Source organism: Drosophila sulfurigaster, chromosome 2L (genome assembly GCF_023558435.1).
Source record: "Drosophila sulfurigaster albostrigata strain 15112-1811.04 chromosome 2L, ASM2355843v2, whole genome shotgun sequence".
Classification (NCBI taxonomy): Eukaryota; Metazoa; Arthropoda; class Insecta; order Diptera; family Drosophilidae; genus Drosophila; species Drosophila sulfurigaster.
The window spans coordinates 30,185,863-30,211,460 of NC_084881.1; the positions used below are offsets into that span (position 1 = coordinate 30,185,863).

Here is a 25,598-nt window from a genome sequence, read left to right on the forward strand (position 1 = left end):
CAAACTGTTATCAGCAGCAGGATCTTATCAGTGTTTTGCATCTGCGCCGACTGCGACTCGAGACTTGAGACTTGAGACTCAAGACTCGAAAAGTGTTGAGTGTTGAGCTCTCTGAACCGAATTCACCTCGCCTCCTCTCTCGAGACTCTGCCATATCGAGGTCGCTTCGGGTCGCTCTCTAGCGTGTGAGTGTGAGTGTGTGTTTGTGTTTGTGTGTGTGGAGCGGGTGTGCCTCTGTGTGTGTGTGTGTGTATGTGTGTGCTGCGTCATTTGCAATTGCAGCAGCAACAGCAATTACAACAAAAACTCAACATCAATAATAACAACATGATTTGCAGCATAATTGCATACCCTGTAAATGAGGCAGAAAATAAGGCAGAATTTGAATAAAGTGAACAAGAAACGAGCGAGGGAAAAGAAGAAGAAAAAGTTGTTAGGAAAGTGATGGAGTTTTTTTTACTAATAATGGAACCATTCAAGAAATAATTTACTTAAATGAAGAAATTATGTAATATATATAATATTATATTTGAATTTAATATATACAACTGTGAACATTGATATAGCAGTGCGGCAGAAACAAAATTACAAATTACATTTTCCTTTTTAGTTGATTCCTTATAGGTATTAAATCTGGGAGATGCCTAATAGATTTATAAAATCTACCAGTCATTATTAATATTCGTCATCAGATGACAGAAAGAAGCTGAAAACTATGCGAAGTCAAGCATTCTCAATGAAAATTAGATATTTAGAGGGTATGAGAAATATACTTGAGTGTCATAAGAAAGTTAACTACAGGGTATTCGGCTGTCTCGATAGCCTATAATTAACTCCATTTTGTAAGCCGCTTTCCATAGAGTTGCGTTCATTAATCGGGCAACGTAGATCTGGCTTTATTTACCTTCCATATTTATGCCAATAAATGAGCACGTAACAACAATGACACACATCCAGGAAAGCAAAAGAGTGACTGAGAGAGATTGAGAGACAGCAAACTGTACTTAACATCTACATAATTGCAAAACAATTGCCTACAGTTGAGCCACAGCTGACAGCAAGCAAAAAGAGAGAGAGAACTGAGGTGAGCCACTGTCGCCACTGCATTGCCTGCTTTGGTAGTTCATCAGCCTATGAACAACAGCAACAGAAAACAACATAACACAACACAACAACAACTGCAATAAAACATTAACAATGTTAAGCACATTTATCAAAAACCTTTTGCAGATATTCACGCATGAAGTGTTTATCGCTGCATAAACTCCCGACTCTCGACTCCAACTCCAACTCCAGCCTCGAACTCGGGCTCAAAAACACCCACCAAATGTGAATGTGAAAATTTATTCTGAATAACAAGAAAGCAGTCAAAACAGGAGAGATCCAAGTCGACTTTTAGACACTCTTGACTAGAATACACTCATCTAGTAAAGTGTTGATATAAATGAGACACAAATTTATTAAATAGAACTGCTTTTAAATGATACATGATATAGATGATAAACTGATTCATTAATACTATAGTTCTCCAATAAGTTAAAATTTTATCATTAACTCATTCAATATTTTAAAAATTCCATACTTATTCTTAATTGCTGTCCATATCTCGCTTACCCGCCACTTCGTTATGAACAATTTGCACTTATGGGCCACCTATAAGTTATTCAACATGTTCGCTAAACTTCAACTATAAAAATTATCCAAAAAAATCTGTTGCTTCTCGTTTCAAATTTCTTAGCTTAGCAGATTGTTCAGTTTCAGTTGAGGCCGCTAAACGAGTTAATGAATATTTGAAATTGCATTGCATTGAATTTGATTTTCGACCCTTAATTGGTAAGCTCTTAGAACTGAAATCTATTGTAAAAAAGTCAGTTATGATCTGTTGCGGTTCTCCAAAAGCTGTCACAATTGAGTGTAGCTTTCTGAAGGGTATTGTGAAAGGTTTCGACTGGCACGGTTAAGGGGAGGGGGAAGGGCGTAAGGGTGGAGGGTGAAGTGCGTGGCAACACGACGACGTCAGCGGCGGCGGCAAGCGGCACGTTTAATGAATCTAATTAAAAGTCAACAATGGCAAACGAGATAATCGTCGTTGAAGGCAGGGGAACTAGCAAAGAGCGCAGAGGGGATTGGACAGAGGGAGGGGTAGGGGAAGCGGGTGTTGGCGAACAACGCATGCGCAACATGGCAAATGCAGTCGCAGTCGACGTCAGCGTCGCCAATGCAGTCGCAGTCAACGCAGGCAGCGAACACAGCTGATTGAGAGAAAATGCAAGCCAAGAGAGAGAATGTGTAAATGCAAGCAAAGAGTGTGTGTTAGTGTGTGTGTGTCTGAGAGAGAGAGAGAGCGCGTTGTGGGCACACTGATAAACATCTGGCAAACGTTTTGCATCTGCAAAAGCTGCCAGGCAAATGAAATAAACCAAACGCCGATAAAAGCGCGCGATAAAGCGAACAACGAAGCAGAGCGAGACAGACAAAGCAAGAGAGGGAGACAGGATGAGTGTGTATATGTGTGTGGAGCTGGGGGAGGTAAAGGCAAAGCAACATTAAAATAGATCAACGCTCGCTGATAAACACAATGAAAACTGAAAAGCGCCAAAGCCAAAGCTAAAGCTGAAGCCAACTCGATGAGGATGATGGCAATGAGAATGGCAATGGCTCTAAACGAGGGGAGAGGAGTACAATAGGAAGGGTCAGGGGGGTGTGGATTGGGGCAGGTGTTAGCTGGGGACTGTTGGCCACTGCAGGAAATGAACTCTGCTCGATGGGAGGCCACACAAAAGGGGTGATAACAGCAGCAGCAGCAGCAGCAACTGAAGCAACATCGACAACGACAGAGACAGTCTCTGCTTTGAATGTATCTTTGTTTTTGGGGCTGCGCGTACGTATACACTCAACCCTGTTTTCTTGCAGTGCAGAGCCAAAAACAGATACAGATACACAGATACAATTAAACACAAAACGCTTATCACTAAGCAATAATCAGAATTCCATTAGCCGTACGACGCGATATCGCATTCAAGCATCTCTCGCACACACACACACACACACGCAGTGGCTTTGTTGAATGTATCTTTGTAGCTGTAGCTGTGTATAGATGTATCTGTATCTGTAAGTGCACAGCGCACACTGCCTCCAAATTGCAACTGTATGCGTATCTCTCTCTCTCTCTCTCTCCCTCTCTTACTTTATTCATGTGTGTCTCTCTCTCGCTCTTGCTATCCGTTTGTTGCTGCTGGTTGGCTGCCTCGGGCCTTGCCTCGCCGGCTGCCTCTGCTGCCGCTGCCGCTGCCAACCAGTTGGCTTGCCCCTCTGTCGTGTGTCTGTGTGTCTCGCTGACTGTGGCTGGTTGGTCGATGTTATCTAACTGCGCGCCGCGCTGCGCTCTTATCAGTGCTTTATCAGTTTTTGTTTCGAATAATTTCGAACGACGTTCGTTGTTGTCGTTGTTGTTGTCGTTTCTGTTGCTGTTGCTGTTGTTGCTGTTTTGTGGCTGCGAAGGAAGCTCGAGCGCAGCAGCGAGATATCTTATTTCAGTTGGCAGTCAACCGGCGAGCGAGCAAAGCGAGTGCGAGTGTGTGTGTGTCGGATACAGATACGAATCCAAAAAGACGACGCAGAGACCTCGACTGCTGGGACTGCGGAGACCTGGGAATAGGACTGCTAGGAAGGCTGACTGGATGGCTGGCTGACTGGCTGATAGGGCTGGCAGATAGACTCAACTGGCAGACTGGCAAATGAAAGATAAACAACTTTACCACCAGCAAACCAAACCAGCAAAGAGGGAGACGGAGACCGAGACGGACAAGTCGCAGTCATTGCGAGTCATCAACAAACATCAGCTGTGCGGCGCTGCCAGCGTCGCTGTCGCTGTCGACGTCGTCGTCGTCGTTATTCGGCTGGCCTCGGTATCTTTGTATCTCACAGATACACAACGACAGGCAGACAGACGGACAGACAGCAGGCAGAGAGACAGCACAAAATTTCATTACTCAGCGCCTGCTCAACTCTCGTCTCGTGTCGTCGCTCGACTCTCGCTGCTCTCCGCTCTCCACACTCTCCACTCTCCGCTCTCTGCTCTTTCGTCTCGAGTGCCGTCGACTGCTCTGCTCTGCTTTGGGCTGCGTTTGTCAGTTTGCCGTAGAACGCGAAGCGAGCAGCAACGAACGAACGAAGCTCGACGCTACGCCGCGAATGCCGAAAGCAGAGTCGTAGAGTCAATCACTCAATCAGCAGCTCAGTCAATCAACGCGAGTGAGTGCCAAGTGAATATGTGAATATGAATATTGTGAGTGCAATCGAAAATGCGCCAAGTGCCACGAAAGAAATGAGCAAGTAAAACTAAAAAAAAAAGTGAGGCAAAACATTCATTGCCAGCCACCCACTAAAGCCACCCCTCCCCCTATAACTCCCCCACTCTTAAAGCCCCCATTCAACGTCAAAGTGGATACAAGAAGCGTTGACTAATAGCCATGATCAGCACTCAAACAACAACAACAACAGCAGCAGCAGCAACAAAAGGTGAGACGATCCCGTGGGTGAGCCACCGGACATTCTCCCTCTCTCTCTCTCTCTTTCTGTCTGCCTCTCTTTCGAAACACACACGTTGCAAGGGTTAACTCCCCTTCGCCTCTTCCCCACCGTGCTGACCGAAAGAGTCGCCTTCACAAGCTATCCCAAGTTATCCCAGCGGCAGCTGAGGCAGCTTTTTGCTTTTGCTTATCAGTCGACTATCTACGCTGTGTGGCTACACATTCATTCCTTGCCTCACATGTGTGTGTGTGTGTGTGAGTGTATGCATGTGTGTGTGTGTGATATCTACAATCTGGCGAACGAAGGAGAAATAAAAACGGAGGAATTCTGCGGATTGTTGTTATTATTGTTATTATAATTCCTTGAAGTGAATATCAGCAAAATATAATCAAAACGAGAAAACCACAACAACAACAACACCAACAACACGAGCTTGGACTTGGACTTGAACATGCTCTTGGTCTTCGTCTGCGTCTTGGCTATATCCATAGCTAAACCCGAGTTGGACTACGGCTTTGGCTTTTGCTTTGGCTTTGGCTACTGAGCTGGCGTTGAAACCGGGCGTTGTATTGGCCTGTGTTTTGTTGTCTTGAATTGTGTTGCGTTGTGTTGTGCGTACTTAACAGATACGATTGCGATATGAATAACAACAACAACAACAGCAGCAACAACAATCACAGCAGCAACCACAACAATCACAGCAACTCGAACAGCAACGGCGGGACTCACATTGTTTTCACTCGAAGCAATTATTGTGCACAACAATATTTTATTATGTATTTAGCAGCGTTTTATGAATAACACGAATAATAATGAATAACCCAGTGCACACATTCAACACTCGATATTGATTATTCGATATTCAGCTGCAAGATACGAAATTAATAATACAAGATTATTAATTGGTCATTTTTTGTATGCGCTTAATACGCATACGCGTTAAATTTTTGGTTGGATAAAATACACATATTGGATAAAAAACATATTAAGGGATAGAAAGAGAGATAGAAGTTTAGGAATAAATATACCGGAAAAACACTAAAAATATACCAAATACTATATTTGTTATATTGATATAGTAATGTATTCAAAATATATCATTGTGAACAAAAGATTGTCAGCCAAAGCAACTGCGGTTTTATTATTCTTAAGATATACCATATTAAGATACCACACAAATACTCAGAATATACCAAACCATATACATATTTGGTATTCTTATATAGTACTGCATTCGATATATTCCGTATAGTGCAAAATACACCAGATTGTTAACCAGCTACTACAAAGTAACTCTCGAAGTCTCCTGCAACTGTTTCTAACAAGAACTTCAACTATAGTAAACATGTTAATGCTATACAATCTCAAAGCTATTATCACAACAGATACGACAAAAAAATAGCAGCTATTAGCATGAGTAATAATTGCATAATGATAGGTCAAATTACTTTTGAGCTTGGGTTAATTGCAAAATGAACTGGCAAACAAATTGCATATTGATTAATTTTCAATGGCTGTAATTATTTACTTTACTTATTCGAATTGATTGCAACTGTCGTTTTCTTTATCTTGCAGGAGATTGTTCCGATACCACAGAAGAGATGACCGTCGACAGCAGAGGTGAGTGTCAAGCGCCCAAATCGAATTCAAATGTCAATTGTCCCGCCCCTTGCTTCTGTCTCTACCTCTGTCTCTGTCCATGTCCCTTACCCCTTCACTCTATGGGCCATTTGCTAAGCCGCTAAGCGCTGAACGTCCGTCTCCCTGGGAAGTGGCTAAAACTGTTATCAGTTTGCAGTCAGGGGCGAAAGCGAAATCCGAACCAGAGGCAGACACATAACCCGTCCGTTAATGCCAATAATAAATGTGACTCAGTGTATGAATGTGTGTATGTGTGTGTGTGTTTCGTCCTCCTGCATGCTGCTGATATTTTGCCAATAAAAATTTAATCTGCTTTCATATCCAGGGAGGCAAGAGGGGAAAGGGGTGAAGGGGGAGGGAAGAGGGGGAGACAGAGGAGTGATGAGGTCCTTCTAATATAATATTCGTGGCAATTGCTCTTTATCTGTGCAGTGCCAAGCGAAATGCGATGATTGGTCGCTTGGAAAGTCAATGCCAAAAGCCGCAATTCTCAGTCTATGCCACACTCCCAGCTCCTGCCCCTGTCCCGGTCCCTGCCTCACTCCTCTACCCCACGTCTGGAGGGCTCGCTTAAGCTGCGGCCTCTGGGAGTGCGGTTGCGATTTTGACACCTCAACTAAGTGCGAACCCTTTGCTGAGAGGAAGAGACAGAGAGAGGGCGACTCTGATGACAGTTGACAACCCCTTTTTTTGGGCAGTACAGGAAATGATGGAATAACCAAAGCAACCCTATCTTCTTCTTCTTTGCCCCCTCTCCGACCCCTGTCAAGTTGTGTGCGTGTTGTAACTTAACTGGCATCATCATCGGCATCAATTTCGTATCACTTCATAATCATCCACAATGTCAACGCAGCAGCAACTGAGTTTATGAAGCACCCAAGCACCAAGCACCCTTCCACCACCCACAACCCTCTCTAAACTCTGATGATGATGATGTTTGCAACCAGCAGCAGCAGCAGATACAAGAAGCAGACAGTCGAGGACGCTGCTTCAGTTAGTCCGTTTTGTGGCTGGTCAACCTGCGACCTTTCAGTCGAGATGCGAGATGTGAGAGGCGAGAGAGGAGAAGCGTCGGGAGTTAGCGCTCGACATTCCACGCCATTTCGCTGCCTTCTCAAGCATTCATCATTAATAATCCCCCTCAGCCAGCAGGCTCCTCTATCTTCCCTTCCACGTGGCCTTTTTTGTGCTGCGTCAGTGAAAGATTTGCAGCAGCCACACACAGACAAGCCAGCGGACGGACAGACAGACAGACGGAGAGACGGACTGCGAGTAGAGCACAGAGACAACAAGAGTGGCCAAGTGGGCGTAACAGTGCCGCCAAAAGTGGGCGTTTGTCTGCGCTAATCTTTATCTAGCTGTTGACACTCCATGGCAACGCTGCCGCTGCCTTGGCTGCTGCTGCTGCTGTGGCTGTTGTTGCTGGTTGCTGGTCGGTCTGCAGCAGCAGCAGCAGCAACGACAAACAAAAAAGTGTGGCAAAACGCAGAGTCACATTCCTTTTGTCGCCCCTCACGCCCGCTCCGCCCCGTCCATCGGTCACCCCGTGCTGCCCTTCTTCTACCCCTCTCCTTGCCTTCTTCGCCGCCGCTCACAACTTTTGCCTTTTGTGTGCGCTTGAATTCTATTTGAGTGCCACCTGCCGGGGCATGCCAACTATAGCGTCAGCTTGGCATCTTCCCCCATTAAGTAGCTTCGTGATTATCAAGTAATAATGTTGACTTTTGACATGCTAATCCAATATGCTGTATTACTTAGATTTTCGAAATACAGTTCTATACTATATAAAAAGTTAAAGTTCTTCTTAGGTTTTCAAATTGAACAGCTTTGAATAATTTGCATTTCTATAAGAAATACAGTTCTAAACAATATTTCAACTATTTTGATTTAACACTTAGACCTCTTATTTGAAAAGCAGTTGATTGTCGCTTTTAACCACTGTAATTAAGTTTTAACAATGGGAAATCTAACATTTTAAATATCTCATGTAATTAAACTTCTAGAGTACTTATATCGAATAGCTAATTAATTATTCTAAATTAGTTGACATCATACAGGAATAGATGTAATATAATTCCACGTATTTTACTGTATTTAACAGTTCGTATTGCAAACATTTTAAAATGTTTTCGCAAGTTTAACGTAGACTCTTCTAACAACAAACTTAGATAAAGCTCGCAAATATTCACTTAATCATTGGGGAATTCCTCGTTGTCAACGGACATATAAGTGATAACGACTAAATTCATATTTCACAAATAATATTGATTATAAAGTTTTGCTCGCACTGCCCCCAAAACGTTATCTTATATTAACATAAACACTGAACAAAAGACCAATTTCTAGAATCAGGAATGTAGTTTTTTGATCGTCTAATAAGATAAGTCTTTAAACTATACGTTTTTTTCCTTTTATTAATAAGAACTTAAGTCTTATATCAAGTGTTCTTGAAATCAAGATGGGTGTCCTAACATTGAGATATTCATATTCTTGAATAGACAAAAATCTAGATTTCACAACTTTTTTTTCAGTGTAAAACTAGGCTAGGAAGATATTTGGTAACTGAAAATTACAGGGTATTCGTTAGAGGTGCAGTTTCCCTAAAGAACTCGTTCAGTAATTCTGGCTGATTTTTGCTGTTGCCGCCCACCGAGTCAACCTTGCATTTGTTGTTCTCGTTGCTGTTGTAGTTGGTGTTGTTGCTGTTATTGTAGTTGCTGTTGTTGTTGCTATTCTTATTGTTGTTGTAACTCGTAACTGTTGTTACCATAGTGTTAGCTACTGTTGTTGTTGTTGTTGCTTAGGTTTGGTGCTCTTCATTTGCTGCTGTTGTTGAATTTGATGTTGTTGTTGCTGTTGTTGGTGTTGCTGCTGTGCAATGTACTGTAAGCGTATCTACAAGCTCTATATCTCACTCTCGCCTCCCCTCACTCTCCACCGCACACTCTCTGTATGTGTGTGTGTGGGGTTTTTATCTGTAAAATTCATGAATGCTTCGGCTTATCTAGCCGAATTGCATACTTGCAGTGCACCCCAGACCACAGAGACCCCAAAAGCCCAGGGCCAAAGCCACAGTCGAGAGTCGAGAGCAAAAGCCTGTCCTCCTGTCCTCCTGTTGCTCCCCCCGTACTCCTCTGCTGCTGCTGTCCTGGCCTCGTTTGCTCTTTTGTTGCTTGTTGTTGGCAGCGTTTTTGTGGTTAGCTCTTGGTTAGCTTCGCTCAACTCAGCTCAGCTCAACTCAGCTTGGCTGCCGCTGCCTGTCTTCTAATGGCGCTAAGTGAGCTACCTTCCTTCTGCTGCCCCTTCTCTCTGCTTGTCTGTCTGCTCAATCCACATGAGCGCCACTCTCTAATGGCATTTTATCTATGGCATAATTTTTTATTATTGTTGTTGCTGTGTTCTTTTTTTCGCCATGGCTTAATGACAATCCGAAAATACACAGAGACAGCGAGTCAAATTGTTAGATAGCTTTTCGGCATGTAATTAATCATTTGACGGCCAAGTTTCAGCTCTATTCCCCCTTCTCTCGTCGCTGTTCACTCGCTGCTCAAGTTGCCATGCGGGACGCGTTGCAGCTTTTTGCTGCGGGCCACACAACAGCAACAACAACCACAAATGACAACAGCAACTGCACCAAAAAAAAAACCTAACAGCAGTTGAGTGGAACAGAGCGGCAGAGGGGGGGATAGGGAAGAGGGAGGGGAGGAGGAGACTCTACAGAAATCCATTACGCGCCTTGGCTTATCAGCGAACGTCCATCGTCTCCAGCAACAACAGCAACAACAAGTCACATTACGCATACGCACTGTGACCGAGAGGCGAAGTCAACTTTCGCTTGGAATTGAACTGGCGCCTGCTCATATTTCGCATTTATGATTAACTGCACACCATCCAAGTGTGTGTGTGTTTGTATGTGTGTCGTATCATTGCCCAAAAATCACAGCACAAAAACATAATTTTATTTGCACTTTATTTTACGCTTTTGCTGCGGCCCTTTTCTCTGCTTTATTTGCGAGGGGCACGCGAGGGTGGCAAATAAAATTTATACTTTTTAACAATAAATTACACAACGTTGCACCACATGTGTCCAAATATTGACACACACACACACACACACAGTGTTCCACAAAAAGGGGCAGGCACTTGGCCTGGTAATCCTTTTTATGAAATTTATTCGTTCGCTTACCAGAAAAGAAGAAAAAAATAAGAGCAGAGTTCTTATCGCCGGCCACAGATCGCCACAGGCAGCCAGCCTAAGTCCTGCCTGCTGCTGCTCCTGTCTTGGATGATGATGAACATGGCAATGATGATAATGATGACGATGCCTTCGACTTGGGCTGCTCATAAAATCTCGCTTAGAGTGTGAGAGGCAACTTTGCAGGTTGGCCTTGTCCTTGCGGTTGCGCACACACAAAGCGGAGGATAACTGAGGGGAGTGGAATGGAGAAGGGGGAGCGGAGAGCGGAGAGGGGGGCAACTGTCCGTGTGGCTGACTGAGTGACTTGGCTCAATGGTGGCCATAACACCACGCAATCCTTTGGATAAATTTTCTTATCTTTCTCGACCAGACGACGATATTATTTTTAATACAGCCCCCCAAAAAATTTGTGTGTCAGAGTGTGAGTATAGAAATGTGTATGTGTGTGTGCCTCATAAATGTCCTGTGGATGTGTGTGTGTGTGTGTGTGTGTGATTTATGTTGTAATTTTTTTATGTGATATGAGCAGCATTTTATGATGAGTTTTCCTCATTTTTGTGTGTGGTCGCCCGATGCCTTTGCTTTTGCTATTGGATTTGCTGTCTCCTGTAACTTTAGATGGCGATTGAATAAATGAATGAGTGATATGAATGCCAGCAGAGTGAATGGCAAGTGAATGGGAGGCAGGACACACTCGAAAGCTGACACTTTGCGAAATGCTTGTCAATTAGCTGCAGTTGTTGTTGCTGTTGTTGTCGGAAATCATTTTCCATTTACCATTTTCAAACTCATTTCTGTTTGCATTCGCATTGCGCGACCCTCGTCTTCGTCTATTTATTGAAATTGTTGTTGTTGTGGTTGTTGTTGCTGCTGATTTGTGCAACATTCGAGTTAATGTGCTCAGCTTGAGGCGGGGCACATAAATCGATTTGTTGCAAGCAAACACAAGCGAGCTAGCTCACAAATTGAATTGAAATCCTTTTTGAGCATTGTTGAATCAACCGAACAAAGAGGAGTGACGTGTGGAATGAGTGGGGAGTGCGACTGCTAGATTAAGTGTTGATTAACGTCTGATGACAGTGCACAAAAAAACACACGACAGCAGCGAGTGTTGATAAAGACAACAGAAGGTTGCAGATGAGAATTCTCTTTAAGCGTTTCTCAGTAGCATTTATTGACATTTTATTTAGTGTCAAGACTTTGTTCAATAAATTTGCTATTTAATTTTGATATACATTTTTAGTTTAGCTAAAGGAAACTTCAATATAATTTCAAATTTATACTCATACAAATAGAGATTCAAAGAACTTGATAGTCAATCAACTTCTTTATATCGAAATCAATTTTAAACTGCTTAAGTTTCATTGTATTTTATTTAAGTGTGCCGTTTCTCGATAGTTGAGCAACTTCTTTATATCGAAATAATCCTTGCAGTTTCATTTTATTGTAGTTAATTGTGCCGAATCTCGAGTCTTCACTCTTTTGTTGTGCAGTGTAGCTGTGATCCTTGGGGACCTCCCCTCGCGAGGCTCGTTAAGCTGAGCATAAAGCGCGACACTTTGGCACTCATTACAAGCTGTTAGCAAGCACTTTGCACTTCATCAAGCCAAAAGGGCAGCAAGGCAGACAGACAACAGCAGCAGGTAGGCACACAGGTAGACAACACACGCACAACACAGAAAGAGAGAGAGAGAGAAAGAAAGACTTCTTCTGCTTTTGGCCAGGCCTGCATTATGGCTTATTTGCTTGTCAGTCACTCGCAGCCTTCTCCTCGCTGTTCTTTCCCCACGTTGTGGCTGTAAACGTTTACTGTGCCACCAAAAGAGGCAGACAGATCTGCGAACAGTTGCCCCACTCCACTCCTCGCTCTCCTCGCCTCCTTCTCGCTCACTTTTGGAGCCCTAATTGGTAGGTAATGATGTGTCTGCTGTGCCGCTTTGTTAGTCACTCGAGGCGCAGGCAAAGGCCAGACTCTGAAGGAAGAGCCAGAGCTCGTTGTTGCGTGGCTGAAGCTGCAACTTGAGGTTGCGACTGCGAACTGCGGAGACTCTGCGTGTCGGCATTTGGCTTTTGTAGTTGTTAACTGCTTGTTGCTGCTGTTGCCACAGTTGTTGCTGCTGCTGCTGCTGTTGTCGTTGTCGTTGCCTGCACACAGCTTGTTAGCAACAACAACGCCTGCTCTTGCTGTGTGAGGTCCGTCCCCTTTTTGTCTGCAACTTTTAGCCTCGACTTCGTCTGGTTTCATTTCTGCTCTTTTTTATTGCAGCACAGCGCAGCGCGTTCTTCACACAGCTCGCAGCAATGTTCGCGCCTCTTTAATTTACTGCCCAGCTGCCAAAGCGACATAACTGCCCTCCCCCCTTCCCCTTCCCCTATCCCTGTTGCCGTTGCCGTTGCTTTCCTCCTTCCTTGTTGTTGTCGTGGCTGCTTCGCTTGATAAACTCATCAAAGTCATCAAAAAATTGGCAATGCAATGAAGTTAACACAATGCGAGACACGATTTCTTCTCTTTGACTTCGCTTCTCTATGTATTTGACTCCCCCTTTTTTCTGTTGGCTGTGGGCGGTCGCCGTGATGGGCGTGGTCGCCGCCCTCACGAATTTAGTGTAACAGTAAAGCAAAGCAACAACAAAACTATTGTCGAAATTTCCCCCTTTTTTTCCAACATGTTGCTGTCGTGCTGCAAGGGATTGCAGTGGTTGCTGTTGGGAGAGGGAATTTGGAATTGAATTGTCAGGGCTTTTTGGCTGGCAGCAATTGCTGAAATGTCGTTGATTGATCTGCCAGAAGCGTGATTTGTTTACAGCAACTGCTGCAACTGCAACTACAACTGCAGCAATTGTTGCTGATGCGATGCGCGGCAGCAACATTGCCAGCGATGTTAATCATAACAAGCAGACGTTTATGCAAATGAAGACCGTGTTTAATAAACGCAAATTATGAGAGCAGCAGCAACATGTTGCTGATGTTGCTGCTGCTGTTGTCGACGGTGTACTAGCAACAACATGGCAACACTCGAGTTGCAGATTGAGATTAGCAACATTCAAACTTGCACTTGGGTCAATTTAAATTTGTGCAACAGTTGCTGCACGGCAGCAACTTCGACTGCAGCTGAAGCAGCAGCAACACACGAGATTGTGGGAGCAACAGCAGCTGAAACTTCAGATCGCAATTGATCAAAACCGAAAAGAACTTGCTAGTGTATGTGTGTGTACAAGTGTGTGTGTGTGTTGCCAGCAGACGACAACTGTTGCTGTGGTTGCTGCTGCTGCTGATCGAGCGACAATCGACGACGCTGAGCGTGCTCACACGAAATTTTCAAGTATGCACTGCGACAATTTCTTAACCCAGACTCTGCCCCTCCCCTCCTCTCTCTCTGCCCCTCCTCTCATTGGTTGTCTTATCAGCATGCCGTGCGGCAGTTGCAACAACAGCAGCAACAACAACTACTGCAGCAGCAGCAACACATCTGAACAGTTGCATCAATTGCTCAACATTGAACTCTGTGCACAACTCGCTCCCCTCTTCCCTCCTCCCCCTTCGGCTCGTTCCCTCTCTGTCGCATCATTTGCACGTTTTTTAATTAAGACATCAAAAAGAGTTTGAGACTCGACTTGATTTCGAGGAATTGACTACAGTAACAGTCCTCGAGTCGCCAACATCTCCTCCCGCTTCTCTTCTCTTCCCTCTTCTCTTCTCTCTCTCTCTGCAGCGACTCTTGTGTTCAGCTTCTATAGATTGCAGATAGAGTTCATGTCTACCCCGTAGAACTCCGACTTCCACTTCGACTCTGAAAACAACTCCAAGTCCAAGTCGATACTTTGTTTGCATTTCCCCGTCTGACATCTCACTCTCTCTGTATATCTTTCCTTCTCTTTCCGTCTTTCTCTATCTCTCCTCTTAACTCGACTCTTGGAATACGTGCGCTAAATTAGTCGCCAGCCTGAACTCTCAGCCAGGTCGCAGCTACACATAAAGTTGCATTCCCACTTCCAATTGTAGTCAATCGAATGGGGAAAATTCAAATCAAACTGTTATTGAAATATATTAAATTCGGTAAATAGACAAACTGCCAGCGGTTTGCTATTATAGCTTTCATTCAAAACAGTTAATTAAGCTAACTAAGAACATATTCTACAGCTATTTCTTAAAAGAGTATTCCTCGAATATATTCCTAAAATTTTGAGGTGGAAGTGAAAGCAAGTTTAAACTTAATAACTGAACTTGAAGCACACTCAACAGATCTAATTAATAAGTATTGACTTAGAGAGTACTTTAAGATGTTTGTTAGAGGAGGTATTATTGTTATAAATTAGAAATAATGCTTAATGGCTCAATAGTAATTAATGAATATTTATTTGAATAGGATTTTAAAGTGTAGAATATATATTAGGCGCCAGGACTTTACGAAGTACAACATAATTAGAATTATTAGAGCATTTCACAACACAATGTATTGTGTTGTAGAGGGTGTAATGTGGCATAAGGAGAGCAGACCAGAGATGAGGCGAGAGAAGAGTAGAGAAACGACGCAGAGTTGAGAACCCAATTGCTTATCGGGGTGATCAAAGAATTTGGACGCTGGACGCGTCGTTTCCCATAGCGTTAAGCGCTAAGGAGGTGCTGAAAAAAAGAGCTGAAAAAAGGCAGCGCGAACTGCAAACTGCGAGTAAATCACGAATAGCGAAAAGCGAAGACCAAAAGATATGAGAATGTTGATTATTTGCACGGGTCGAAGTCGGAGTCGGAGTTGAAGCGAAAACCAAAAGCAAAGTCAGAGCCAAAGTGTGAAATGAAATGTTGTTGGAGAATTGGAGAATTGCGAATTGGCTGCATTTTGCGCTCTCTGCATTTGTTTTTGCTGCTGTTGCTGCTGCTGCCTCTTTTGATTAATAACAATTGATAAAGCACCCCAAAGAGACCTGACCGAAGCTGGCCAACTCTGACTGCAAGTGGAGTTCCACTGGCTGCTGATGGCGTTGATTGCCACAGTCAAGACTCTTTGCCACGAGGTGGCAACATTTTCGCGCGAAAATGAAGATTTTCGTTATCAGACAAAGCAGCTGCAACGCTTCTCTCCTCTTTCCCAAACTTCAACTCACGTTTTTCAATTTGTTTGCAGCTCAACACCCGCCTGCTGCCAGCTTGGGAAATTTGTTTAATTATAATAAGCAGCCAAATGTGGCACTCCCTCCTCTCTCTTTTTCTCTCTCTGGCATGCAAAGCATGGCGAGGCTCTTAGCACGCCTACAACCATTACGCATACGCCCCGTGTGCAACCGTTGCGAAGAGAGAGAGAGACTAGACTCGATCGCGCTAGACCAACTGGCGTCGCGTCTACAGTTGCTGCCTCAGATCAAGATGTGCAATGCAGCCAAAAATGAACTTCGCTACTCAGTTGAGGGTTATTTCGGGTTAACTGACCTTCTTCTTCTTTTTGTTCGCGGCAAACGATTAGCTGCAACGGCGGTCGCCAGTTCCTCAACGACCAGCGACAAATGAACAAAGGGTCGTCCACTCCCTCCTTCACCTCCCCCTCCTCCTCCTCTGCTGCTGCTGCTGTGATCTGGCCCTGATCGGGGCACACCAAATTGCTCGATTGTTTATGGCTGCATACAACGCCCACCGAGTGCAGTGCGAGCAGCAACATTGTTGAAGCTGAAGCTGTTGCTGTTGCTGAGACTGAGGCCAAGTGAGAAACCAGCAACAGTAATCTGCCGGTTGATAAAGTGTGCCCCCTCGCTCTCCCTCTCACTCTCCCTCCGCCTGCTCCTCCTGCTGTTGTTGCTGTGCCGCTTATCGGCGACGATCGATCGCAACTCGAACAGCGACGGCAACAGCGACGGCGGCAGCAGCGAAGCTGATTTAACAAATTGATAAACAATTGTTGGCGTTGGCGAGTTCCACATGAGTGTGTGTTGGTGTGTGTGTGTGTGTGGAGTGTGTGTGAGGCGGCGTAACGTTACGAAATGGCTAAACAAACGATCGTCGACAACGGCAACGGGGCAACAACAATAAAATGACGCAGTTAGCTGGCCAAAAGAGCACAGCTAATCCTCAGCAGCAATTGTAGAAGCGAAGGAGCAGCAGCAGCTGTCGCTGCCGGCAGCAGCAACAACCATTGTTAGCAACACGCTCTCGCGAATCGCGACTCGCGCTCTCGCTTCGCAGCCAAATTGGCGAAATGGGAAGCCGAGGATCTTCAGCTGAATTGGAAGATGAAGTTGAAGCTGGAGCTGGAGCTGAAGCTGCGGCTGCGGCTGCGTCGTCGAGCAAACACTTTACGTGTGCTGCTTATCGCGCACCAATCGAAGGCAATAAATATCTTACAAATAAGCAGAATGCGCAGGAATGCGCAGAGATCAAGAGAGCGAGAGAGACGAGGGAAGCAGCAACCCAGAAGAAGTGAGAGAGCTAAAGATTGCAGATGAAGCACCCGAGATGCTGTCGATTGTTCACGTGCAACTTTTGTGTGAATTCGTGAAAATCGACACGGCAATTAGGGCGGCTGGGAGGCAACCGTCTTCGCATCGTCGTCGTTCAATGCGTGTGCAGCAATCAAAAGACTCAGGCGACGAACTTGCAGCCAAATACAAATTACAGTTGCAACAGTCCGAACAGTCGCAGCAGCTGCAAACAGCAACTTCAACAATGTTGCACTGACATTTCAATAGCCAAGAATTGACAGGTCAACGCGCATTGGCGGCCCGCACGAGAAGCGCTTCGAATCGAACCTGAAGCCTAAAGAGAGTCTCTCCATTCCGTGGGCCGTTGTTGTGTTGCGGCTGTGCTTATCGTCGCCGTCATATCTATCGGCCATGTTGCCTCCTCTGCTTGCTGCTCGCTGCTTGCGACTGCTGCGCGCTTCTTATCCGGCCGCATCGCCTGGTCGTTATAATATTTTGTGCCCAAAAACAAATCAGATGTCAGCTTGGCCGCGCTCTAATCATCAAGAGCTCTGGCTCTGGCTGTTGGCCCGGAGTTGGCTCTCGCTCGCTCGCTAGTTTGCTGTGTGTGTGACCACCATGCGCTTTTCCACTCGCCGGTTTTCCACGTAATCCGACAGACTCGACTCGAGATGCGTTCGCGGGATAAAGAAGCCAACAGCCAAACTGCCAAACAACCAAAGAGGCGAACAGCCAAATGGCCAAATGGTCGATGGTCGCTCGATTGGTCGGCAACCTCGAACCTTGTCTGCTTCCCTCCTCATCTCATCTCACCTCACCTCACCTTGACTGGCAACTTGTCTCTCGCTTGCTCGACTCTCGACTTGGACAACGTCGCATTGTTTTCACAGCTGCCTGTCGCTTCACTCGCACCGCTGACAATTTGTTCGATAATAATTGCTAAACTCTGGCCACATTTGACACATACAAACGATTCACATGGCATCGCGATACCCAAAACCAGAGAAATGCCATACCACCTCAAATACTCTACAGTGGATTTGAAGTCCTATTTGACATTGAACGCTTTTGCTTGGGAGATCATATTGCTAAAAATGTAATTTTACTTGGTGATAGATATTTTTTTAACTGAAATACAAAAAAGCTCTTTAAATAATGGGATAATATTGGATCTAAAGAGGACTCCAATTATGTTCACTTTTAAGCATTTCTCCGATCTCCTTTTAGTATTTCTCTTAATGTTATTTCCTTATTATTTTACTTGCAGATTCCAAAGATTTAGGTTCACACGAACTGAGCGAGGAGAAGGAGCAGCAGCACGACTTCGAGGAGCTGCCAGAAGAGGAGGAGGACGAACATCCCAGCGAGGAGAACCAAACAAGCAACCACAGCTCCGACCAGCCCATGGAGACTGACATGGACCAAGTTGAGGCAGAAGATGCCGATCACGAGGAGCAGCAACAGCAGCAGAAGGAGGCTGACAACTCGACGACACCGCCGCGCAGTCCGACGCCGCAGCTGGTGCCAAAGCTGGAGCGGATGGAGCAGCCAGCCACACCGCCATCAGCAGCAGCCACGCCCAGTCCCCCGCCCACACCCACACCTATAACTGCTGCGCTACCGAAGCTGCGACTTAACGCATTGTTAGCCTCGGATCCAGCGCTCAAACCCGACGCCAAGGAGCTCAATCTGGCCGATGCTCGGCTGCTCGCTCCGCCACCGCAGCTGTCCAAGCCGGAGCCGTCATCTTCTCAGAGTCTAGCCGAGGCAGCCAGCAGCAATCTCGTTGAGCCGCTGCTAAAGCCGGCGCGCTTCATGTGCTTGCCCTGTGGAATTGCCTTCAGTTCTCCATCGACCCTGGAGGCGCATCAGGCTTACTACTGCTCACATCGCAACAAGGAGGCGGACGAGGAGGCCGGCTCGGGCGATAAGCTGTCAGCTGCGGGAGGCGGAGGCGCCGCTGGCACCGGGAACAGCAACAACAATGGCGGAGGAAGCAGCTCGGAGCCACCGGCGAAGGTGGCGCGCACAGGAAAGCAATATGCGTGCACTCAGTGCTCCTACAGTGCCGACAAGAAGGTCTCCCTCAACAGGCACATGCGTATGCATCAGACCTCGCCAGCTCCCAGCCTGCCCAGCCTCGCCGGCCTGACTGCCAATGGCGTGGCAGCTGTCGGAGGAGTCGGAGTGGGAGTTGGAGGTGCTAGCGGAGTCGCGGCGGGTTCGCTCGAGGAGAGCTCTAGTCAAGTGAGTAGTGTGTTGAGGCCACTGCCCGCTGAGCCAGCAACGAACACGAATTTAATCCGGAATATCAACTTTATTCCCTTTTCTCCCCACAGCAAATCGATCGCTATTGCAGCGACTGTGATATCCGCTTCAACAACATCAAGACCTATCGCGCCCACAAGCAGCACTACTGCAGCTCCCGCCGCAACGACGGCCAGCTCACACCCAAGCCCGAGGCAGGCGTCGGTTCAGGCTCATCCGGCACTCCCGGCACAGCCACCCCGGTCGGTGCTGGCAAACTGAGTGGAGCGCACAGTCCACAGTCGCGGAACAAGACCCCGACTCCCGCCATGGTGGCTGCTGCCGCCGCCGCTGCAGCTGCTGCTGCCTCGTTGCAGGTGACGCCGCCACAGCCCTTCCTGGCACTGCCCACCAACCCGATCATAATTGTGCCCTGCTCGCTTATCCGCGCAGCCAGCCTCATCCCGGGACCGCTGTAAGTAATTAATTAAACGGTTTAGTTCATAGAAATCCCTCTATAATTAGAGGTCAGGTCTAGTAACTCTCCTTGCATGCAGCCTTCTGATGAGTCGTTCTTCTTCTCTTTCCTTTGTTCATAGGACCACCTCGACTTCGGGCATCGTCAACCCGGAGTCCACTTGCTTCACCCTCGACAATGGCGCCTTGAAGCCGCTGGCCACAGCACTCAACATCAATGCGTTGGCCGGAAATGTGACTCCGACGCCGCCAATGCCCAGCACAAATCAGCAACCGATTCCTGCGCTGGAACCAGAGCGTCAGTCAGCAAGCAACAGCGAAGCTGAGACCAAAAGCAGTCCCACTGAGCCCAAGCGCAAGGAAGCGGGAGGAGGCGCCACTCGGTAAGTCGAAAGGCAGAAAAAAATTGAATAACACTCGCTAAATTTATCCTTGATCCTTTTCTTCCTTCCTTAGCGAATCTACCCCACTGGATCTCTCTCTGCGTCGTTCTCCTATCTCGGCGCTGCTGCAGCGTCAGCGTCTCGTGCGCTCCGCTGCCGCATTGCTCGAGGCAGAGGAGGCGCTCTTGGCTGCTGCAGGCAAAGAGAACCTGGAGAGCGGCGGTAGCGTTACCCCCGAGCAGATTGTGTGTGCTCCCTCGCTGCCCAGCAGTCCCTCGATGAGTCCCTCGCCCAAACGACGGGTCGTGAGTCCTCGCAGCTCCGGCGCTGGCAGCGCTGCCTCCATGTCGCCGCCCACACTGGGCGTAGGTGTAGGTGTGCCACATATGCTGGAGAATTTGCCACCGCTGCGCTCCATGCTGCCTGCGGACTTTGCACTCTCCGAGTCCCTGCTGGCCAAGACCAACCCTGAGTTGGCGCTCAAGCTGGCTGCCGCTGCCGCAGCGGCTGTGGCAGGCAGCAGCACTGCGGAGCTGGCCAGCAAACTGGGCTTCCCCACTGCACCTGGAGCAGGAAGCAACGCTCCAGCTGCGACGGCAGCCAATGCGCCAAGTGCACAGCCACAGATCTATGTGAAACAGGGCGTGTCCAAGTGCAAGGAGTGCAATATTGTCTTCTGCAAGTACGAGAACTATTTGGCCCACAAGCAGCACTATTGCTCCGCCCGCAACCAGGAGTCGGGCGAGGGCGATGCCAAGAGCGCCAGCTCGCCGCCAAGCGGAGCAGCGGCAGCGCAAGTTGGATCTGGAGTGGGAGGAGCTGCCTCCGCAGCAGAGACTACCCCGGTGGCGTATCAGCAGCTGATATGCGCTGCCTGTGGCATCAAGTACACCTCGCTGGACAATCTGCGTGCGCATCAGAATTACTATTGCCCCAAGGGTGGAGCAGCAGCCACGCCAGTTGCTGATCCCCCACAGCTGCCCAAGGAAAAGTGCGTCAAGTGCAAGACACTTCACGAACTTGGCCAACCCTGTCCACCTCCGGCTGCACCTCAGCTGCCTCCACTTGCGGCAACCGCGGCCGCATCGGGCGCCTCCTCGAACAGCGTCAACAAGTGTCCCGTCTGCGGTGTTATTAGTCCTACAGCAGCGTTGGCCAGGAAGCACATGGAGATGCATGGCACAGTGAAGGCGTTCCGCTGTAGCATTTGCCAGTACAAGGGCAACACGCTGCGTGGCATGCGCACGCACATTCGCACCCATTTCGACAAGAAGACGAGCGACGTGAACGAGGAGCACTACATGACTTGCATCTTCGAGGAGGATGCAGCTGCCGCGGCTGCTGCTGCTGCGGCTGCAGCTGTTGCTGCGACTCCCGTTGGACTCGGTTTGGATGTTCCGGTTGTGGCCTCGCCTCAGGAGCAACTGGAGCAGCAACAGCAGGCGCAACATCCGCCACAGATCTTCAATTGCGACTACTGCAACTATGCGTCTAGCTACAAAGGCAACGTGGTAAGTTTTCTTTGAATTTGTGTAATGCAACTTAACTAATTGCACTCTCTCTCTATCTTTGCAGCTACGCCACATGAAGTTGCTGCATCCACACGTGGCTATCAACTCGCCCTCGATTTCGCCAGAGACGCGGGACCAAGAAATCAATCCCCATGCCGAAGTGGCGCTCGTCAATGGCGATCGCGATTGCTCATCAGTAGCCAGGTAAGTTATACCTAGAATATGAAATGAATTCATCTTGTTAATCTTGCATCTTCCCCACAGTTTCCATATTAAATCGGAGCCTCTAGAGCAACCACCCGTGGCAGCAACGCTGAGCTTGGTGCATGACAACAACAACTCACCCATAGGCACACCACACTCTCACATCAAGGCCGAACCTCAGGACATAGGCATGGATGTGTCGCCACCCTCGCTGCCGCCGCCGCCAGTGTCGAACTCTCCGCTGGGAAACAGCGCAGCGGCCGAGGCCATGAAGAAGTACTGCTCCACCTGCGACATATCCTTCAACTATGTCAAGACCTATCTGGCCCACAAGCAGTTCTACTGCAAGAGCAAGATGCATCGTCCCGAGGCCAACGATAGCCCCAGTCCCAATCACATGAATCACAATCACCTGGGTGCCACTGTACCGCTGCAGTCGCCCAGCGAGCTGCTGCTGCTCCAGAAGAACAAGGAGAATCTACAGGAGGCGGCCATTTGAGAGAGCCAGCTGATGTGGGAGGCGCAGCGCAAGCAGCTCGAATGGTACTACAAGTGCTTCTAAGTGAAGAGAAGTCGCTTGCCCTCCAATCGAAAGTATTCGCAGAGAATCTCCCTTCCAACACATGAACGATGCTTGCGTGCACAAGTAAAGATAAAGATGCAGATAGAAATGCAGCAGATACTTATATAGAACCACTATTCGTATAAACTTATAGTAGAAATCATGACATATAATGCATGCCAAAGCTTACCACTTAGACAGAAACTACATTGAGTGCAAGAAACTACAAGTTTTCACATATACATACGATACATACACCTATATATACATACATAAATACATATATCTAGATATAGAATCTTTAGGGAGCAACTTTCGCTCTCTGATCCCACGCTAGGAGCATGTCACCCACACTCGGGTGCTGCTATGGTGAATAATCCTATAGATCCAATATACGACTAATAATTATATTATATTAACGCTAAAGAGAGTGTGCCCCATAATTTAACAATAAACTGTATAATTTAAATATATATAATTAACATTTAACACGTATGCATATACATGTATGTATATGTGGTTACATTTATGCTTATACATTAAGAGTGTGCGACAATAAAACTAATTAATTTATTCAAAATAATTGAGAATGTCCTATGTAAATCCTATGTGTTCTATCCTCAAAGTATATCCCAAAGTATAGAAAATGGCCAAAATTTTCAAAAATCCACTGTATTTCAGTCATTTGAAAAACGAGCATTATGTCCTTTGGCACAAGGATAACTCTAACCAAACCGATTGGCGTAATATAATGGACTTTTTTGTATACCAAAAATAGCTTATATCTGGGCCATATCCTGTCCGATCCTGGCCGGACCTATGTCCAAAGAAGCATCTTGACAAGCACTATTATCATGCCAAATTGCATCTCAATCGTCCTTACGGTTCTCTAGTTATCCCGCAATTTGTAATTTACGCATGCTTCCTAAGGCCCCCGACTGGAAAATTACAAGTATTGGATCCTTAGAGGACCCCATATTTTTTTGATGCCGATCGATAGAGTGTGTCCTTGTGATTCTAACAATATGTGTCCTTTGAAAATGCGGTAGGATATTGCCGATATATAGCTTCTTTTCGAAAAAGGACTTTCGTTTTTCAACCATAACTCAGCCATATCCTGAAGGATCTGGAAAGGACATACCTTTTTATAATCAGGGTAACCAGGACAATCGATTGGCATCAAAAAGTTTTAAGAATTTTTCCAAAAATTTTCTTCAAATTTTTCAAGGGGTGGCATGGAAAATTTGTTAAAAAACTAGAAAAGTAGCCGTATCTCGGCCATTTACAGGACGATTGTGATGTCCTTTGGCACAAATAAATCAAAACTCAATAGAAACCGATTGGCATACTAAAAAGGACGAATGTCCTCTAAACAACAAAGTTACAAGGATATTTTTGTAAACAGAAAATTCCGTATATCTCGGCCGTATCCTGTCAGATCCTTGCAGGACCTATGTCAGACGAAGCGTATTGGAAAGGCCCACTATCCTACCAAAGGACATTCAAATCGTCCTGTAAACAACTGAGATATCAAGGATTTTGTGATTTCAAGTTTCTCTTCAGCAGCTGAAAAACGTCAATTTTTGTTGCATACTTTTAGGTTCGATTTGAATTACGTATTGTATTTTCTGCGAATCACAAAACCCTGCACACCCCTCTTCTAAAACGTAATATAAATACTGAACAGGGATTTGGTTTGTATTATTGCCGGATTATCCAGATATTTGGCTATAATATATTATTGAATCACATAATTTTTACGTCACCGCAAGATGACGTAAGCAAAAATGCAGCGTCATCGCAGCAAAGCAGAAATCTGGCTTGGGAAGATACTTCAGTTACATGTCAAATATGTATATAGATTTATTGAAATAAAAGCAAATTGATCTTACAGTGCCTCGTAATCAAAAAATTTTGGAAATCTATATATATATATATGTATATTAATTATAAGGTAAATTTTATATGTATTATATATATAATTTATAATTGGTGAAATCCGAATGCTCATATTGTTTGACATCATTAAAATCAATTGAATTAATTGAACTTAGGAATTATGAAAATGTTTTGTAGTTAGCAGAAGAGGAAGCGTTCACGAAAACGCTTCGATCCTAAATGTTTGTTGTTGTTGTTTTGTGTTGATGATCACTTTTAGTTCTATTATGTTCTTTGTTGTTGTGTTTTGTGTGTGTGCAAATATGAAGAGAGTAGCGGTATTTCAGTTGTTTTCTTGTTTGTCTCTTGCTGTTGTGTTGTGTTGTGTTATTGGTTCCTTTATTCGGTGGCTGCCATAGCACGAGCCTGGGCTCGAACACGTTTCTCATACTCGAGACGGTTTTGACAGTAAATGGTGTATGCCTCGGCTTGGGCCGGATCCTTGATATTGGGCTCGTTAAGCAGGTCCTGAATGCCCAACAGGATCTGTTTGATTGTGATGGCCGGACGCCAATCCTTCTCCTCGTCCAGTAGCGACAAGCACACTGTGCCCGACGGATACACATTGGGATGGAAGAGTGGCGGCTCGAACTTGCATTTAGGTGGCGACGTTGGGTAGTCGTCCTTAAAGATCATGCGCAGCTTGTATAAACCACCCTCCCAGGGTGTGGACTTTTTGCCGGGAATCGCGCATTCCCAGATCATCAGGTTGAGTGTGCCGTCGGGATTTTTTGCCGGACGTGCAACGAATCCAAATGGATGATCTTTGCGCCAAGCCTTGCGCTCTTCGCCCAAACGTGTTATAGCAATGCCGGACATCTTTTTTTTTCTTTTGTTGTTGTTGGTTTTACAAGTTAGCAACCTAGAAAGCGAGTTTTGCGTTTCGCTTTCGTTTTTCTATCGTCGAGTCTCCTTGTCTCTGCTTCTTCTCTGCGCTCGCTGTACACGCTGCTTGCGTCTGTCTGAAAAAGTTTGCCGTCATTATTAAAACACAAAATAACGAAGCAGTTGCGCAGTCACATGTGAAATACATACCCTTGTGCAATATTCTTTGAAATTCGCTTGGAATTCCAATGAAATTGTATAGTTTTTTTCTATACTTCACAATTTTTGCACAATTTTAGCGCAATTTGACGGCTTTGGCTGTGTTTACAGTAATCACCACTGCTCCACAACTGTTGAGTAAAGGTGGCGAAACATCGATGGCTCTTTATCGATAAATTATTTACGGCAAACGATATTTTTACTGCAAAATAATATAAATTCTTTTATAATAGAATTTTTGATTTGTTTTTTTTTTTTAACAGAGTTTCTATAGCTTGCTTTATGCGTAAGGTATACGTATGATATATGTGGCGATCACTAAATTAAAAAAGTGACCAACAATTTAACATGTTAGTATATTTTCAAACTCGTGCAAAATGTGAGTAACTTTAAAAAATTAACTCGATTTAACGCATTTCTTATTATTCACTATTCAGTTCTCCGTCTCTCAAT

General features: G+C 45.8%; 2 protein-coding genes across 2 annotated transcripts; one reads left to right on the forward strand and one right to left on the reverse strand.

Annotated features, from left to right (window-relative positions):
* Nucleotides 1–4,136: 4,136 nt before the first annotated feature.
* Nucleotides 4,137–22,735, forward strand: LOC133836534 (zinc finger protein ush). Its single transcript, XM_062267088.1, has 8 exons — nucleotides 4,137–4,521; nucleotides 6,109–6,153; nucleotides 18,047–19,026; nucleotides 19,119–19,501; nucleotides 19,626–19,886; nucleotides 19,960–21,397; nucleotides 21,462–21,601; nucleotides 21,662–22,735. Exons 1-8 carry the CDS (start codon nucleotides 4,473–4,475, stop codon nucleotides 22,098–22,100), a joined length of 3,735 nt encoding a protein of 1,244 aa, XP_062123072.1. The 5' UTR covers nucleotides 4,137–4,472; the 3' UTR covers nucleotides 22,101–22,735.
* Nucleotides 22,736–24,084: 1,349 nt separating this feature from the next.
* LOC133837817 (SUMO-conjugating enzyme UBC9-B) lies at nucleotides 24,085–24,920 on the reverse strand. Its single transcript, XM_062268713.1, has one exon. It carries the CDS (start codon nucleotides 24,918–24,920, stop codon nucleotides 24,441–24,443), a length of 480 nt encoding a protein of 159 aa, XP_062124697.1. The 3' UTR covers nucleotides 24,085–24,440.
* Nucleotides 24,921–25,598: the final 678 nt, after the last annotated feature.

Excerpts from the sequence above, each read along its gene's own strand:
- LOC133837817 (XM_062268713.1), bottom strand. The coding sequence starts at position 24,920 with ATGTCCGGCATTGCTATAACACGTTTGGGCGAAGAGCGCAAGGCTTGG.
- LOC133836534 (XM_062267088.1), top strand. The coding sequence starts at position 4,473 with ATGATCAGCACTCAAACAACAACAACAACAGCAGCAGCAGCAACAAAA. Across the intron at positions 19,502-19,625 it reads AGCCTCATCCCGGGACCGCT|GACCACCTCGACTTCGGGCA; the intron begins GTAAGTAATTAA and ends CTTTGTTCATAG. Across the intron at positions 21,398-21,461 it reads CTAGCTACAAAGGCAACGTG|CTACGCCACATGAAGTTGCT; the intron begins GTAAGTTTTCTT and ends CTATCTTTGCAG.